The 17,902-nt window shown below is 41.0% G+C and overlaps 6 protein-coding genes across 6 annotated transcripts; all 6 read left to right on the plus strand.

The window, feature by feature from the left end:
* Positions 1–693: 693 nt before the first annotated feature.
* LSM04_001911 (FCP1 homology domain) lies at positions 694–1,800 on the plus strand (the record flags this gene model as incomplete). Its single annotated transcript, XM_067337855.1, has 1 exon — positions 694–1,800. One exon carries the CDS (start codon positions 694–696, stop codon positions 1,798–1,800), a length of 1,107 nt encoding a protein of 368 aa, XP_067190657.1.
* A 1,159-nt stretch (positions 1,801–2,959) lies between these two features.
* LSM04_008777 (uncharacterized protein) lies at positions 2,960–8,155 on the plus strand (the record flags this gene model as incomplete). The annotated part of the gene is made up of 1 exon (XM_067337856.1): positions 2,960–8,155. One exon carries the CDS (start codon positions 2,960–2,962, stop codon positions 8,153–8,155), a length of 5,196 nt encoding a protein of 1,731 aa, XP_067190890.1.
* Positions 8,156–8,563: 408 nt separating this feature from the next.
* Positions 8,564–9,466, plus strand: LSM04_003050 (uncharacterized protein; the record flags this gene model as incomplete). Its single annotated transcript, XM_067337857.1, has 1 exon — positions 8,564–9,466. The coding sequence occupies one exon, from the start codon at positions 8,564–8,566 to the stop codon at positions 9,464–9,466; it is 903 nt and encodes a 300-aa protein (XP_067190706.1).
* Positions 9,467–10,157: 691 nt separating this feature from the next.
* LSM04_002049 (Leucine-rich repeat) lies at positions 10,158–11,438 on the plus strand (the record flags this gene model as incomplete). Its single annotated transcript, XM_067337858.1, has 1 exon — positions 10,158–11,438. One exon carries the CDS (start codon positions 10,158–10,160, stop codon positions 11,436–11,438), a length of 1,281 nt encoding a protein of 426 aa, XP_067190663.1.
* A 494-nt stretch (positions 11,439–11,932) lies between these two features.
* LSM04_003664 (Fe-S hydro-lyase) lies at positions 11,933–13,600 on the plus strand (the record flags this gene model as incomplete). Its single annotated transcript, XM_067337859.1, has 1 exon — positions 11,933–13,600. One exon carries the CDS (start codon positions 11,933–11,935, stop codon positions 13,598–13,600), a length of 1,668 nt encoding a protein of 555 aa, XP_067190726.1.
* Positions 13,601–14,592: 992 nt separating this feature from the next.
* On the plus strand, positions 14,593–17,709 carry LSM04_009088 (Ribosomal protein Rsm22-like; the record flags this gene model as incomplete). The annotated part of the gene is made up of 1 exon (XM_067337861.1): positions 14,593–17,709. The coding sequence occupies one exon, from the start codon at positions 14,593–14,595 to the stop codon at positions 17,707–17,709; it is 3,117 nt and encodes a 1,038-aa protein (XP_067190902.1).
* Positions 17,710–17,902: the final 193 nt, after the last annotated feature.

Below are 17,902 nucleotides of genomic sequence, written 5' to 3' on the forward strand. Positions count from 1 at the left end.
CTTGGTGCGTCGGAGTCTGTCTCTGCTCAACAATTGAATTACCTCTATCTATCTACAGTTTCTATATTTCTATATAATCTAACTTTTAATTCACTTCTTGGGTTGGGTAAACCTCCTTCTTATTTTATTTTCTCTTTTCTGGTTCCTTTCTTTCTTTTTTTTTTACTTTTTGAAGTCTCTTCTACCATCCACTTACGTTAATAGAGGTATAAACGGCATCTTGGCATTTACTGTCGAAGTGCAATAAAAATCAAGATCATATAGACATAATAGAAGGAAACTGTTTGATTTTTGATCCATAACTAGGGTTATACGATCTCAAATAATAATATCTAATCTAAAGGACGAAAAAAAAAGAAAAAGGAAAATAAACAACTAGATTATTGAAATCTGTTTTTTTTTTCCTAAGAAAAGGAACATTTTCATTTCTTTTTCTTTCCTCCATAGTTTACAGTAGCTGTTAAACGAAGCCCCCCTTTGTACGTTACAGGAGTAGTTCATCAAAAATAATCATTTACGATTTCCCCTACATCTGAGGACGACTTCCCATACGTACATTGGCATTCACGCATTCTAGACGATAGTGGATATTATATTTTCACCTAATTTGGAATATAGGTATATATATAGATAGATAGATAGATAGATAAATAGCTTGTGTACACAACTGAATTAAATTCGATCACTATCAACATGTCTGAGTATTCCCCAACTGAGAGACGGATCCTTGACTCCTTCTACAGGAGTCAACAGACAAGTGTGATAAAGTCGTATTGGCACAGTCAGTTGCGTTCATCAAAAATACCAATGAATACATTGGCAGCATCACCATACAAGGATCCCGGTGGGAGTGCCGCTGGTGTTGGTTCTTCGGATTCTACCTCTGTTTTAGTGTCTACTCCAGAAACACCTTCAACTACGAGAAGTGGTGGTTTAACAGATTTATCCTCACGTGGCCTATCAAGCATTACCTCAACTCGCACTACTTCATTTACCCGTACTTCATCATCTCTACGTCGTCGTTTAAAAGATGTGGTTGGATCAGGAGAACGTTGTGGAATACAGAATCATCGGGAACGTTTTGGTGAGTTGGCTAAACCATTATTCCAGAATTACTTATTACCACAGTTTGAGGCACATGAGACGTGTCCAACACTAACAGTGGTTTTTGATCTTGATGAAACTCTTGTCAGTAATAGAGATATGAATCTTTCTGCCGCTATATTACGTCCATATTGTTTACATGTACTCAATGCGCTACGTCATATGAAGGGTTTGGAAGTTGTATTGTGGACAGCATCCACTAAAGAAACTGCATCACCTGTTGTAGAACAACTAAGTGAAAGTGGAACTGTATTTGATGAAGTCATATATCGCAGTGATCTTTGGTTTACAGAACCGTTACATACAAAGGATTTACGATTACTTGGACGTGATATGGATCGTTTACTTATTATTGATAACGCTGCCAATTGTTGTAAACTGAATCCACAGAACGCTATATTGGCAGAAGACTTTCACGGTCTACGACGTGAAGATGATGCCACGCTAGTGAATGTGTATTACATTATAGAGCGTGTTCTTAAAAGTTGCCAGGAGGGAATTACTGCGAAGGAGGCTGTTAGGAAACTTGCAACTGAAGGATACCTCTGCTCCTCACTTATGCTGGAACTCCCAGAGGCGTGGAAGAAACTCCCACTACGTGAAATTGCACCCTTGAAGGTTCCTCCGCATGGGCGTTTCACACGTGCCCATCGCGAACCATTGGACGATTCCGTTATGATGTACTGGACAATGTAGTTTTTTCTCAATTAGAAGATAATACGATGATGAAAAAGAAGAGAAGAGGAAGTTCTTGGGAGCTACTGCTGTTCACACCATCATACACGGGTGCAACTAAATTTAAATAGAGATAAGAGAACCAAGAGCGGGAGTAAATGGGTATGGGTAAGAAAAGGAAGAGGAAAAGCTTTTCTTTTCTAGCTCAAATCAATGGATAATCTGATAAATCTTTTTCCGTTGATCACATTTACGTTTCGTCTACACAAGATAAGAGAAAAAAAAGAACACCCAAAAATAAATGAAGAGTCCAAGGAAAAGAACAAAAAAAAAAATAACACATAGGCGAAAAGAAAGAAATTTATGGAACTTTTTGAGAGGAAACTATGTTATTTGAGATATCCTTTTAGCCATGTTCTTCTAGAAGCGAGAAATAAAAGGTGGTGACATTTGTGGGGAGTTAAAGAAAAAAGAGAAGAAAAAAACGGGAAATAAGCAACGAAAGAAAAAACTATACAGCACTAGAAGGGGGAAGGTAGGAGAAACAGAAAGAATACAAAAAAAGGTACAGGTTTCTATTTCTTTGACCCTGCTGTATCGTTTTTTTTTTTCTATTTTTTTTTCTCACACCGTCCCACCGCATTTCACACACAACTCAGTCATCATTATTTTGTCACAAACTGGGTACAAAATAGAAGATAGATTATAAATTCTCTTTTATCTTAACGGGTATGTTTATATTACCTGTTTAACGGTACAACCTACAATCCTTGATATAACTTTTTTTCATTTTTTTTTTTTTTTTTCCATGTGCTGTCTTTTCAGATTTATTTGTTTCCTTTTTTTTGTATTTTCTGTCATTTACTCATGCTTTTTCCTTTTTTATGTGTTCGCAGTTCAGCATGTTGATTTTTTCGAGTTATCTTTTTTTTTCTTATTTGTTTTTTTTTTTTTTGAGGGGGGATTTTATTCGCAACTTGTGTTAACCTTCTCTTTGTTTTGATTTTTTTTTACCTCTTTTTTTTTCTTATTCTCTGTATGTTTGTATATGTTTGATAACTGCAAGAAACAGGTGTGAAGGGACGGAAGGAGAGAAGAAAAGATAGGTAGGAAGTAAAAAGAAAAGAAAAAAAGGAAAAGGAAAAAGAATAGATCCGTGAATAATTGCTATTATTGTAATATGCCCCCTCTTCCAGCCAAAGGTCGCGCTGCGCAGTCGTTTCTGGCGGCTCGCGGTGCACCAGAAAGTCTGCAGAGTTTCTTGGATGGAATTGCTCTGCCCGCACGAAGTGGAGCCGATGATGCGGCAATGATTGAAGTGAATCTGAAACTTCTGCAGAAGAGTAATGAGACAACAGTGCTCAAGGCATTAACGGAGTTAAACCGTCAGGTGGCCGTTGTACCAGTATGGGAACTTATCTCGTACATCTCAGTTATTGTTGAGGCGGTTATACGTCACGCGGAACATGCAAATGCCTCTGTGCGTGCTGGTGTATTTACGCTTCTTCACGGTGTAATTCAACGTGGGGAGGAACTTCAGCAGGAGTTGATGCGACGATTGCCGTCACTCGCCGTTGTGTGGGTGGCACGCATGAATGATATGGAAACAACTGTGCGAAAAGATGCTCGTGAAGCGTTTAATGCCGCTTTTAGCCCTGAGATTTTACAAAAATATGCTGATCTCATTGTGGATGGTCTTATTGATGCATACAAGGAGGTGATAGAAGAAAGTCGTGGAAAAGCTTTGCAAGACGATAACTTGGACAAGCGATCAAATGCACTCTACTCCTATGTGTGTGCATTGGGGTACATGATGCGGCAGCCAGTTGCGGCGCGAGAAAAAATTATTACTTTTGTGGAGAAAAAATCGTTGCTTCCTGTTATGCCATTACAAGAAGGTAATGTAAAAGGTAGCTTAGTGGCGAAAACACCAGTCGTACGCTCGGCATCGTTATCATTACTACGGGATATTGTTGAGTCTGGACGTCTCACCCCTCAAATACACCAGTGTATCTCAATAGCCCTTTATGATGCCATGAAGGATGATAATGTTGTTGTTATAAGACGTACATGGGAGCTTCTGTTATTATGGTGTGGGGATAATGCTCAAACTGCTATTGGGTACTTTCATGATGGATTTCTCTCTAACATTATTGATAGTTTCATGCGTTGCAACGATTCATCCGTGGCTGAAGTAATATATCCCTCTCTTGTTCCACTTCTTGTGCCTCTCACCCGTGACTCGCGCTGCGCTAACGCGGTTGATGAGTTTAGTGATGCACTCGTGCAAAAGTTAAGCCATATTGTTGATGCGGGTGCACAGGAGTGGGGATTGGTGCTCTCCGCCGTGCTGCGGCTGTGGGAACTTCTCTGTGTGCGCACAGCACGTCTTGAACAAAAGGAACAACAAGAGCAACATGAAAAAGAAAACGAAAACGAAGAAATGAAATGTGTGAAGTTATTTCGTCAAATTATTACAACCTTGGCTACTGCTATGAATACGTCAGCACGACAGTTACGTTATCTGCAGATTACTGTTTCGGTGGTTGCGCAAAGTATGACACGTATTGCTCGTCATCAAGAGTACTTTAATGAATGTGTACACACCTTATGTGACCAGACTAATGCTCAATTCTTTCGGCAATCATGCAATGAAAGTACTGCCTTTAAAGACAGTTTTAACATGATTCAGGCAGGAGTTATGGGGGCTATTGCCACTATTCCTGGTGTATCAACGGAAGCGGAACAATTGGTTGAAAAGTATACAATATGTAAACTTTGGAAACCTCTTCTACAGTTTCTGCGTATGACTGTTAATAACGATAAGACTTACGATGGTTCCTGTTTTATTCCCTCCAAGAGTACTCAATTAAAAGTTACAAGAGGTTTAATGGAAGGAATTTCCTCCAGTAGAGTGAAGGGAGAAGTAAATACAAAAAAAGAAAAAGAAGAGGTGAAAAACGTAAATGAAATTGGAGAAGAGGATAATATAGCATGTTTTGAAGAACTACTTTCGTTGGTTTTACAGTGGAAAGATATTGAGATTCGTGATGAGGTACAAAAACTGGTCACCAACATGGATGGTGATCTAGAGTGGGTGCGGGAAAGTATTCGAAAACACGACATGAAAGACCCTGAACGTCTCATTTCCGTATTCCTGCAAGCATGTGAAGATGCTGACTTTCGTACTTTAGAGTGCTGTGTTAATGCGCTCGAAAGTCAACAACGCATTATTCTGTCCAAAGAGAAAGAACGACTTCGGCATGCTGTGCAGATATCACTGCAGAATACACTGCGTCTTATTGCTGCTGAGAGTGAGGAGGAAACGGTATTGCATGATGGCGCCAAGTCAACCAGTAGCCATAGTAGTGATGGCCACAGCGATAAGTCCACGGAAAAAGATGATGATGAGGCAGAAGAGAAGGACAACAGTGAGAGTGAAACTCAAAGTGATGCTGATGATGATGATGATATTGCAAATGAGGGTGGATTAGTATTGGAGCGACTCGTTACGTGGGCTGATCTTCTTCGAAAAGGTGCACGCTTGGCGGTTCTTCTTAACTTTAGTTGTGATGACTTTGAATTACCAATACTATTTCGCATAGTGGCTGGTGTTTCTCCACCGTTACATCCAGAACAATACATGTCTATTAAAGCACTCCGCGTTGCTTTGCAGGAAACGGAAGATCCGCTACTACTTGCAATGTCGCGTAAAACACACTCGCTTGGTGTTAGTCAATTTAATATTCTGATTGAACACGTGGAGGAGTGGATGGACTCATACGAAGTAAGTGTGGAGCGCCGTGATACGGCGTCGCTAGAGCTATTTGATGAAGTTATGCGAGATACATCCTGTGCTCTCGCAGCGTGTGGACAAGTTACACGTTTGCTCCCATTTGCCTCCTGTGCTTTACTGCAGGGTATTGCGTGCAGTGCGGAGTTGTGGTCTGAACATGAAGTGCGTCTGCGTGAGAGTAAAACATCTGCAGATGATGTTCCTTTTGCCATGCTGGATAGATATTGTTCACTAGACAGGATGGAACTGTCCATGCTGCGGTGTATACGAACTGCACAACTCGTGCATTTACTTGGAGTTTCTGTTCCAATTGAAACTTGTGATACTGTGACTGTAATACTACCATTATTACGAGCTGCACGTGTACAAGAGGCAATGGCTGATCCTATACGAAAACTATTAATGACAAAGTTATTACCACGTGCGCTACTTTGTCTTAACTCAGATAAAGAAATTTTATCGCTTTTATCAAGTGATGCGGAACCGCATCTTCTTATCTGCACTCTTGCTGGCATTATTCGTGATGTGGTGATACATGCGAATAATGTCCTTGTTGATAATGCACGACGAATTGCAAGTGTTATCACGGAGTGGATTTTGGATGCACTTTTCATTCATAATGAAAAAAATAACAACGACAAGAATGATAATAAGAATAAGATACCGGCACCTATGCATCCTGCAGCTGTAGCAGCGTATCGTGCGTTCTTTGCCTCTCTTGATGAGGCAGCAGATGTAATTGGAGATTCTATTCTCTCCAATGTGGGAACTCGTGCGAGAGCCGCACTGCAGGAAGCCATGTGTATGTTACCTACACTTGAACTACGTCATGCACTACTCATAATGACGCTTCATCGTCATCTCAATAATGCACCTGTTGTGGTGGCTAGCACTGTACATCAACTCATTACTTACGCACGATCGCAGCGTCCTCTCGATGCGTTGGAACTTCTTTCAGAGTTTACCTCCAGTCGTATTAATGATGCAGCTGCATACACGGAGCTTGTACATGATATTACGCACATGTTAGCACGATGCTATAGACTGCGTCACATGCCACCAAATGGACGATTGGTAACACAATCACCAAATGATGTGCCAATTTCATCAAGAGATCTTCGTCGTGTTGTTGTGTCTGCCGTATCTGCCCGTCGTGGAGCTAATCTGCATGGACGCATAGATGATGTACTCCGCAGTTCTGTACATCTCGTTTTATTTGATGCGGTGGCAGAATGTGTGGTATCGTTGCGACAAACGAAAGAAGATGAAGTCCCTCTTGTGACAAAACTGATAGCATTCACGTCAAACTGTCTTAGTGAATTAATTACATCTGACGTTTCTGTAATACGTGCTTCTGAGGTGAGTGTGACAAAAGTAGCGAGTGTGATGAATTACGCTTATCAGTGGCTTTGTGCCACCTCCATCGCAAGACTTGAAAACATCGGAATGGATACTGTCACTAGTGCTATACGGGCAGTTGCTCTATTGTCAAATTTAACACTTATGCGTTCAAACTTTGTTCTACTTCCTATAATGCGTCAAATTACATCAAAACGTACATTAAAAAACCTACGTAATGAGCTTTCTGTAAGATCACCTGCGAAACTTAATGTGTTTATGCGAAATACAAATATTATTGCAAAAACGAATAAGCAAAAATTGGCATTATTTCCTCATTTACTTGCCTGGTGTATTACACTCACTGGTCCTGTAAATGATAGTATGGCAGGGAAACAACGAGATGAGGTGTTTCATCTTCTTGATCTTCTCTCTTCACTTCTACTTACCCCTGCGGTTCCTGGAAACAAACGTCTCGATGGTACATATCTCTGTACATCGGTGAAACTTGGTGGTGAGAATCTTGGATTTGAGACAGCTGCTTTAACACGTCCCAATGCGACAAATCCAATGAAAGAATTGGCGAAAGGTGCTGCAGCTGTTTTTGCACTATTGTTGCAAGGAAATACCTTGTCCCTTGTCAAGAGTTGGCTTGAAACTATTGAACGAAAATTACAAGATTCCTTCTTTACTTTTGTAGAAGACCATGTATCACCGTTCCTGATTCAAGAGAGTCTTCTCGCAGTACTTGCAAAGAGTCCATCCGGAGAGACTACATTTGATGTGAATGAAAATTACACAATATCTGTGAGTCTCGCGAAACACCTCATTACCTTGAAGTACACTATGGAGGATGCAAGTGTAACCGTAAAGATTACGTTCCCAACGGCCTTTCCGTTGCGACTACCCACAGTCACATTTGAAAGCGGCCGTGACTGCGGTGTATCGACGGAGCGGTGGCGTGCGTGGATGCTTAAGATGACGGTTCTTCTTTTCGGCGGCTCTGCCAATGTGTGGGAGTGTGTCACTCTCTTTGGTCGCAATATGGATGCACACTTTGCGGGTCACGAGCCGTGTCCTATTTGTTTTGCGGTTGTCTCCGCCATTAGTCATCGTCTGCCGGATATGCGGTGCGCCGTTTGCCGCAACTCTGCACTGCACTCCGATTGTCTATACGCATGGTGGGCAAACAGTGGACAAACCGTCTGCCCATTATGTCGTTCACCATGGGTGGAAAGCTAGGGTAATACACTTATAATATAATAATATAATATTATTATATGCCTGGTATTAACTTTATTTCCTGTTTTGAAAATTCATTGCGTTTATATGAATGTTATGGTTTTTTTGTGTTCGTGTTCGTGTTCGTGTGTTTGGATATTTCTCTTCTTTTTCTTTTGTTTTACTTTTGCTTCTCCCTATTGATGCTAGGTACGCGTAAATGTTTTATGTGGCTCTGAGAAGGAGTTCCGTCTATTCTTGTGTCCCAACATGTATGTATAGACAAAAAAATTTCTTTTAATCCTTGATGTACATTTGATTTCTTTCTTTCTTTTTCTTTTTTTTTATTTTTCTTTCCCCTTTCGGTATAACTAAAAGAAAGGAGAGGGACTAATTTTTTATTTTTTATTTTTCTTTCCTGTTGGTGGAATGCAACCGGTGATCCACCCGCTGCCGCGTGAGCAGCCGCTTATTCAATCAAGACGTGCCACCGTCGATCGCACTCGTCGTTTGCATGTGGGAACGTTAAATATATTTTCCGTCGAGCCCCCCGCACCGCCGGCCGTTTCAACTCAACAAAAAAACAGACGCCACGCACATCACAGTGTGGAGTCGCAGGAAACGCGGGAATTCGGATATGCGCATCTGCGGCGGGTGAAGCCGGTGCAACACCCGGAAACGCCGCGTGGTATTCATCAAGTACCGCACGCCGCAGGAAAGTTGCAGAATATTCAAGTTGTTGGCATCACAGACGCTTACAAGAATCCGAGTAATATGCCGACCCCACGAGGTGGTGTGCGCTGCACCTCCCGCAGCAATTCCTCCTCCATGCGGGAGATACTCGCATACAACGATGCTAGTAGTTGTAATACGCTTAATGGGCCACCCAAATCCAGACACCCATCGCGTGTTCTTAATTATAGCAGTCAGGAAAGATTTTGTCAGGCGGTGCGTGATCATGCGCAACATAGACGTGGTGGTGTAACGGGATTTTACGTTAATCTCGCCCGTAACCGCGTGGGAGGCGGGAATTCAAATGCTGCGCACAATAATCCAGCAATTCCACTGCGTGAGTGGCATTTGGAGGACCCGCCAGTGACACACACATTATCGCTTGGTAGTTGCTGGGAACAATTGCAGTCCCTCACAGGCATTAACATCACGTTAATACAACTCGCAGAACTGCTGTGGGACATGGACGATCTCACATTAATGATGGGTGGCAGCGTAGATGAGGAACGTCTTCGTGAACTTACCGTCTCCTACCGTGACTTCTCTGTCGCTTTTGGTGATAATTCCATGAACAACAAACTCGCCGTAATGAAGATCTAATAGAAGGAAATGATGATAATTATTACAATAAAACGAGAAAAAAGAAAGAATAGAAGGAAGAAATATAGGAAATAAAAAAGAAAACGGACAGGCAATGCAAACAAACAGAACACCAAGTAAAAAGAAATAAAAAAGGAAAAGCAGAGGCGTCCACGTATTAAAAAACAAAAGGGGTACCGTTGTATGGGAAGTGGAAAGTTCAAACTAAAGTTGTTATATTTAGATAGGTTTCAGAATACGTCTTAGCCTACTTTTTGTATTATTGTTGTTCTTGCCTGTGTAGAGTTGATCCATAGAGAAAGATTCATTATCTGTGCTTTAGTCTATAGAAACTAATTTCGGTTTATTATCATTATTATTTTTATTTTACATGTTATATATATATATATATATATATATATATATAACGTTCATGATTTTGTAATATTACCAATATACCGGATTGGTTTTTTTTTTTCCTTCTTTGTTGATTGTATCACTAAAAAAAAGTAAATTTACTTGTGATTGTGGTCTTTTTGCATTTATTTCTTACCCCTTTACTCATTCACTGTCCTTGAGCGTTTTTCTTTTTACCTTTTTTGTTGTTTTATCCACTTTATTTGACATTTTTCTCTTTTTGGAGTTACAGTTTAGTAGCCATTTTTTTTTTTTTTTTTTGAAACTTCCTTCTGGATTTTTTTTTCTTTTAGTCATGTGGGAAACGGCGTCTCTAACCAATGACTCTATTGATGATGATGATTGTTGTGTTGATAACACAGTGCCTCCTTCGCCGCTGGCAGAGACATATCTGGAGAGTGGAATTATTACAGGTAACGCATTGCTTAACGCTACACTCACAGAAACAGATATTGCACAGGTACATACTCTACGTATGATAGGAAGTAGCTTTGATGACAATACCGCATATTATGTGGCAGACAAAGTCCTTCCATTAGCCTGTGCATTACGTACTGTGGAGATTGCATCTACAAAATTTAGTCCAGTGGGTCTCACGAGTCTTTTGCGGGCACTTTGGAAAATGCCATGGGATACACTTGAGCACCTTTCTTTGTCTGATGTACACCTTCACTATGAAGAGTGTGCTATGATACAGCGCGTGATGACTAAACAACGTACACATCTCAGAGTTTTACAGTTGCGACTGTGCCATATGGATGATCTTGCAGCACAGTCAATTGCAGAAGGTGTTTCACAGGCAGATTGTCTACAGGAATTATTTCTTCCAGATAGTGATGTAATTCCAGCTTTTGCACTATCCGGAGAAGAGTCCTTGTCGTTTCCAAAATCTCTTCGAATACTTGATATTAGTGGAAACTACATTGACCCACGTCATCACCGTGGTCTCTGTCGTGCTTTTAGTCGCTGTGCCTCTTCATTAGAGGAAATATATCTTGCAAGATGCTCTCTAACTGAAGATGGATTAAATGCACTGTTGCGTTCTGGTATACACTCATCTAAAGCTTTGCGTGTATTGAATGTGGCATCTGGTAGACTCTTTCGTGGAGCTGGTAGAGTACTTTGTAGTGTTCTCACAGAATGTCCAAACTTGGAACGGTTGTATGTACAAGATAACTTCATTGAAGTAGATGGAGCTGCACGAATGTCTATTGGTATTTCATATGCTAAAAAACTCACCGTTCTTGGAATGGGGAGATGTCACTTGGAGAGCGGGGGTGTAAGACTAATTGCTGAAGCAGTGAAGCATAGTTGTTCACTACGTGAACTCGATCTCTCTGGTAATAACATACATGATGATGATGTATATCATATTTGTGCTCTCAGTAGAGAAGCTTGTCTAGGGTTAAAATTACTTGATTTGTCCGATAATCCTCTGACAAAAGCATCTAGGCTACCAATTCAAGCTTTACTAGAGAGAGAAAAGGAAAATGGTTGCACTGTACTAGTTCGTGGAACAGAATTAGAAGGAGAATGCTCATATTTTCATTTCGGTAACTCCGGCGTTTTGCATTGATGGTATTATCTTTTTTTTTTTGTTTTTCAACGCCAAGGAGTTTTTGAGATTTCTTACAAAAGAAATTTAGTATAAGAATGATACTGCTGAAGATGTAACCAATATTCACTTCAAAAGGAAGATGACCAACATGAGCATTCAGGTAAGGAAAACAAAAAAAATGGAACAGAATGCTTGGTTAAGGTAAAAGACCTATATTTATTTTTATTATTTTCTTGCTGTTGTTTGAAATTGGTTATTGATATTTTCTTACATGTTTTTTTCTTTTAAGTCAGTTACTTTTTTACTCTTTTTCCATTTCTCTCTCTCTCTTTCTCACCACCTTACTCTTTTTTTTGTTTTGCTTTACCATCTCTAAGAGAACGTTACACAGTCTTCTTACACACACCCACACATACGAATTTATCAGTGTTTTTACCTTAACTCACTTACTTCATAAAAAAAGCAAAACCCCCCCAAAAAAAAACAAAAAAAAACTTACTCCAATCCCTCTCATGTTGCGCCGCTCTTTGCTATTTTGTTCTAAAAAGGCAACTCCTCCATTCAAGTATGTCCCATTGATTCCACATACTTCCCACGATGATACCCCGTTTCGACTGCTTACAAAAGACTATGTTTCTGTTGTCAATCCTGGTGCTGGGCTTCCAGAAATTCTTAAGGTAGACGTGGAGGGTTTGTCGTTGCTTGCCGCGGAAGCTATTGGTGACGTTGAGCATCTTTTGCGTCCATCGCATTTGCAATGTTTGCGAAATATATTTGATGACCCAGAGTCCAGCGATAATGATCGCTTTGTTGCTTTACAGCTTTTAAAGAATGCGAATATTGCTGCAGGTCGAGTCCTTCCTGGGTGTCAAGACACTGGTACAGCAATTGTTGCTGGATATAAAGGTGAACAAGTTTTCACAAATGGTGATGACTTTGAAGCATTAAGTCGAGGTGTTTACAAGGTATTTACTACAACTAACCTTCGTTACAGTCAAAATGTTCCAATTTCTATGTATGATGAAAAAAATACGGGATGTAATTTGCCTGCACAAATTGACCTCTACGCAACAAAAGGACAACAATATGAATTTATGTTTGTCGCTAAAGGAGGTGGTTCAGCTAATAAAGCTTATCTATTTCAAGAAACAAAATCTGTTCTTAATCCAAAATCTATTCGTAAATTTCTTCAAGAGAAAATTGGTACTATTGGAACAGCGGCATGTCCACCATACCATATGGCTGTTGTTGTGGGAGGAACGAGCGCGGAATTAACCATGAAGATGGTAAAGTATGCTTCTTGTAAGTACTATGATTCTTTACCTACCAAACCAGATGAATCTAAAGGGTATGCATATCGTGATCTTGAATTGGAAAAAGTAGTAATGGATATATGTCGTGAAATTGGAATGGGTGCCCAATTTGGTGGCAAGTATTTTGCCCATGATGCTCGTGTGATTCGTCTACCTCGTCATGGAGCAAGTTGCCCTATTGGAATTGGTGTAAGTTGCAGTGCTGACCGCCAGGCACTTGCGAAGATCAACAAGGACGGTATATGGCTGGAGCAGCTCGAAACAGATCCTGCCAAGTACCTCCCGGAGGTGACGGAGGAGCAATTACTGCGGGTGCCGCCGGTGGAGATCGATCTTAATATGCCAATGGACGCCATCCGCGCGGAGCTCTCAAAGCACCCCGTGAAGACACGACTGAGTCTCACCGGGCCCGTCATCGTCGCACGCGATATCGCCCACGCCCGCATACGCGACATGCTCGAGGCGGGCAGACCACTGCCGGCGTACATGCGGGAGCACCCGGTCTACTACGCCGGGCCCGCCAAGTGCCCCGAGGGACTTCCCTCCGGCTCCTTCGGCCCCACCACCGCCGGCCGCATGGACCCGTTCGTCGATCTCTTCCAGTCGCACGGCGGCTCAATGGTGATGCTCGCGAAGGGAAATCGAAGCCGGCAGGTGACAGAGGCCTGTCGCAAACACGGCGGATTTTATCTCGGTAGCATCGGCGGACCAGCGGCAGTCCTCGCAATGGAATCCATCCGCAAGGTTGAGGTGCTCGACATGACAGAACTCGGAATGGAGGCCGTTTGGAAGATAGAGGTGGAGAAGTTCCCAGCGTTTATCGTCGTTGATGACAAGGGAAATGACTTTTTTCAGCAATTAAAGTAAATATCAGCGTCTCGTTATCGTTATTGTCGCCCCACTCCGCGAAAAGAAAAAAAATCATTTTCAAAAGGTAATGAAATGAGAGATATGGAAATAATCAATTGAGAAGGAAGAGATGGAAATATTAACATTTCAAACGAGTATATATTTTCTCTTCTTTTTTTTATGTCTTTTTGTCAATCTCTCTTTTAATCATTTGAATTCCCACCCCCCAAGCTATGAGGTTGAATGTGGAGGGTGACAACACACTGAAATGAGAATCGTACATAGGACATTGCATATATATATATATATATATATATATATATATATATATATATATCTTGAATATATTGTTATCTATGAGCATATAAGCATGTATGGGATTCTATGGTTAACTGTTTTGTTTTTTTTTTTTCGTCTTGTTTCGTTTCGTTTCGTTTTGGCCTGTTTTTTTTTTTTAATTTCTGATGTTTCCACCAATGCTGTGGCGTGAAGAAAGGATATCTTGGTAGATTAGGACCTATGCGTTTAGCAAGAAATCAATTGATGAGGTGAAACAAAAAAAAAGAAAGAAAAAAAGGCCTACCATTTCAAAGCAAGCAATGACAGGGAAAACTAAAAGCGACTCAGAAAAAATTATCACGCAATGTTTTGGGACCACACTTTAGAAGGAGTATATTTATTTTTTTTTTCCATGTGGTTTGACTTTGCGTTTCTGAGTAAGTGCCTCAAGGTGAGGAAATTTCTACTTTAACCAAATTCCTTTTTTTTTCGTTTTTACGGTCATTTGCGTTGAGGCCTCAAATGAATTTTTGTTTTGTCTTTCCTTCGAAGGGACGATATTTGAAGAGATTTTGTTTTTTATTGTCTCTTTTTTTATTGTTTATTGTTTTTTTTTTTCCTTTCACTTTCTTCTTGCTATTATCTCTGTTTTTTTCTTGCTCTCTTGTTTTTCCTACTTCCTTATTGCCACCCAAGCAAAATAGAGTTCAGGGAAAGGCACGAGAGAAAGAATGTCCATACGTTTGTATCGTGCAACACCGGTGCCTGCCGCAACATCACTGCCTTTACGGCGCAACTCAACTGTTATCTTCTCTGTTGCGTACTTATGTCAACGTCAACACTTGTCATCCCCATCGGGTAGTGCTTGTCCGAATGAAGGGGCCATGCATCAACCAGGCGAGTCCGGGCAACAGGCAGGTTCTAGCAGCACTATAGCCGGTAAGGAGACATGGTCGCAGTTCAGTGCAAAGATGCGTTACGGTAGACGTCGTATTCGTGTGATTGATGTAGCAGCAAAAATGTCATATGAATATCAAATGCTACGTAAAATGTGTAAACGTAGACCATCTATGCGACAGTGGGCTGTGCGAGATGACTTTTGTGATATGCAACCTGGTGTTGTTGTAATGTCACCATCTATGCAGGCGGCCTTCATGAAGGTATTTCGATTAAAAGATAAAGGTCTTATACGACACTGTTTACGTGACATTATTCCTATTATTGAGTATAGGAACCGAGAAGAACCGGTACGGTTACAGACAAATCCCGCAGATATGATCCCTGAAGGAGAGGCTGATACACTTAATCAGAAAAAACGTGAACTCTTTGAACGGCGAGAAAAAGGTGATAACTTTGCTGAACTTCGACTACATGATAAACGTTCACAGGCTAAACTTCGCTTTAAAATTCGACAACGACTATTAAAGTTTCAACGTCAGTTAGCGGTTGCAAATGCTGTCGCGAGTCGCTCAGTTTTATACTCTACAAATGATGCTATAGGGTACTTTCTTTTTCGAGGTGCGGCAATGTATGCTGGGATGCATCGTGTATTTTTTGAGCTTAGCAAACAACTTCCACACTTTGTACCCAAAACGATGATGGACTTTGGTGCTGGTACTGGAACAGCAACTCTTGTTGCAAAGGAAGTTTATGATCCCGGCTCCCTCGCCTATCCACTTTACCGTTCACTGAGACAAACAATGCAGGGAAATGAAGCCTCTCGTAATCATCAACTCTCAGAACTGCGATATGATCTACAACGTCTTCAACGTAACAATGCAGAAAAAAAAAAAGTTCGTTTTATGGCTGTAGCAGCCCTGTTAGAACGGGGAGAAGTGGATCCAGCAGATTTACCAGAAGATTTAAGGCGTGAAATTGTAGAAGTTGCCTCAGGTGCTGCAGCAGCAAAGAAAGAACGACTTGTGCGGGAGGCGCATGCACGACATCGAGATGTAGTTGATGGTACAGAGTGGGAAAGTGGTGACCCTCTTGGAGAACACCGAGCTGCTACAGAAGACCCAGATGATATATTGGATGGTGAGGAACCAGAAGAAGATAAGTTAAACGCGAAAAATAAATCGCGTACAAAAACATGGTGGGAGAAATTTGTTGATCTTGAAAATGATACAGCACAGAAACGAGCTATGAAAAGACTTCGTCCATTACAAGAAGTTACGGCTATTGAACCTAGCCCTGGTATGATGGAAATTGGTACAATGGTACTACATGATGATGTACCGAATGTTACATGGAAACGTTATTTACTTCCTGAAGATGAAGCTATTCAGCATGATTTAGTAGTAGCTGCCTATTCTCTTAGTGAAATAGCAACCTCAGAAAATCGTCGTCGTTTAGTACAACAATTATGGAGAATGACAAAGGGTGTTTTAGTACTTGTTGAATTTGCTAACTTAAACAATTTTAATATTATGATGGAAGCACGTGACTGTATTCTTGAAGAAAAGGATGTTGGTTTATGGGATTGGCAACCCACCATAGTTGCACCTTGTCCACATGAACAGCGTTGTCCTTTGAGACATTGTAAGAGTGGTGTTAAACGAAAACGTATGCGTATTTGTAATACAGAGGCACACTACCGAGCTACTTTTGTTGAAGTATGGGCACGTCACATGCCACTCAAAGTTGGCGTAGAACCTATCACATATATGATATTTGCCCGTAACGAAATTGTCCCTGATCGTGCGGAGCGTCGACAAGAATCAATTAAAAAAGCAGAAGAAGCTAAACGTCAAGAACGGGATGCAAAACAACAGGAATTGTATGAAGCATCACTTGCCGTGAAAGATGTTGTTTTTGAGCGACTTAGTGAAGAGGCCTTGCATAGACCTGACACAGGTGTTCCGGTACCACTATCGCAGACACCTCAAACAAGGAGTGCAGAACATTCACAAGAATTACAAACAGCACTTAAAGACGGTGCAACAAGTACAGGAGAGATTGGACACATGCCGACTGATGTACCACGACTTGTAAAAACTGGTAATACACGTCACAATCGTCTTATTTTTCCATTGCAACTACCACCAGCAACACATAAATTTAACCGTGCCTTTGTAGATGCTGGTTATCAACGTCAACGAGCTATTACTCCAGCGGAGATGCTAGTTGTAAGGCAGGAAATAGACCAAATGCGACAACGTGTGAGGCGTATGGCATCAAAATACATGCGTCTCGTACGTGATCCGCAGTGCCGCGGAAAGATTCAAGCAGACTTTTGTACACCTGAAGGAGATCTCGTTACAGGACGTGTATATAGACGCTTCTATGGTGATCGTAATCGTGTCAGTGCACATACCACAATGCGTTGGCAGCACATTGGTGGATGGAAACTTCTGAAACGTCTTAAACGGGGTTCACTCTTCCCACACGATGTTCCACTCTACGCCGTTACAAAACATCCACAGATTGACTTTCCCAATACTTTACTGGATGTGCGGCACTCTACTGTGGAGCAGACGGCTATGCAATATAATGATCCCATGTCTTTGGTGGAAACACCGGATGAACAGCTTAGCAGAGAGGAAATACAACGGAAACGACGTATGCAGCGGGATGCAGAACTACAAGAAAAGGTTGAATCCAAACTTGAAGAACTTTTTGGCTCAAAAATAAAACAATCTTACGAACTTGGTGCTAGCCGTACTGATTCTCGTCGTGATATCACAGAACAGGAATGGGCTGACGCCGTACGGCGTGCCAAAATCCGTACAGTACAACACACTAAGAACGCTATACCCTTTGCAGCTAAGAAGAGGGCAGCGCAACGTGCGCTTCAAATACGACGAAGAAATATTAAACGAGAAATGTCTTCAAATAGACGTCGGTAAAAACAAACTGAACAAAAAAAGAAGCAGAAAAAAGATAAATATATTACAGAGAGATATGTGTATTGGATTCATATATCTGTATGTTTGCGTTCCGTGGTTGCTTACAAGAAAAAAGATGATCTTAACTTAAATAAAAATCAAGTGGTCAATGACTATTGTTAATATCCATTGCATCTATTATAAGCCATAATAA

This window comes from Trypanosoma melophagium (assembly GCF_022059095.1).
Source record: "Trypanosoma melophagium isolate St. Kilda chromosome Unknown ctg26segment0, whole genome shotgun sequence".
Classification (NCBI taxonomy): Eukaryota; Euglenozoa; class Kinetoplastea; order Trypanosomatida; family Trypanosomatidae; genus Trypanosoma; species Trypanosoma melophagium.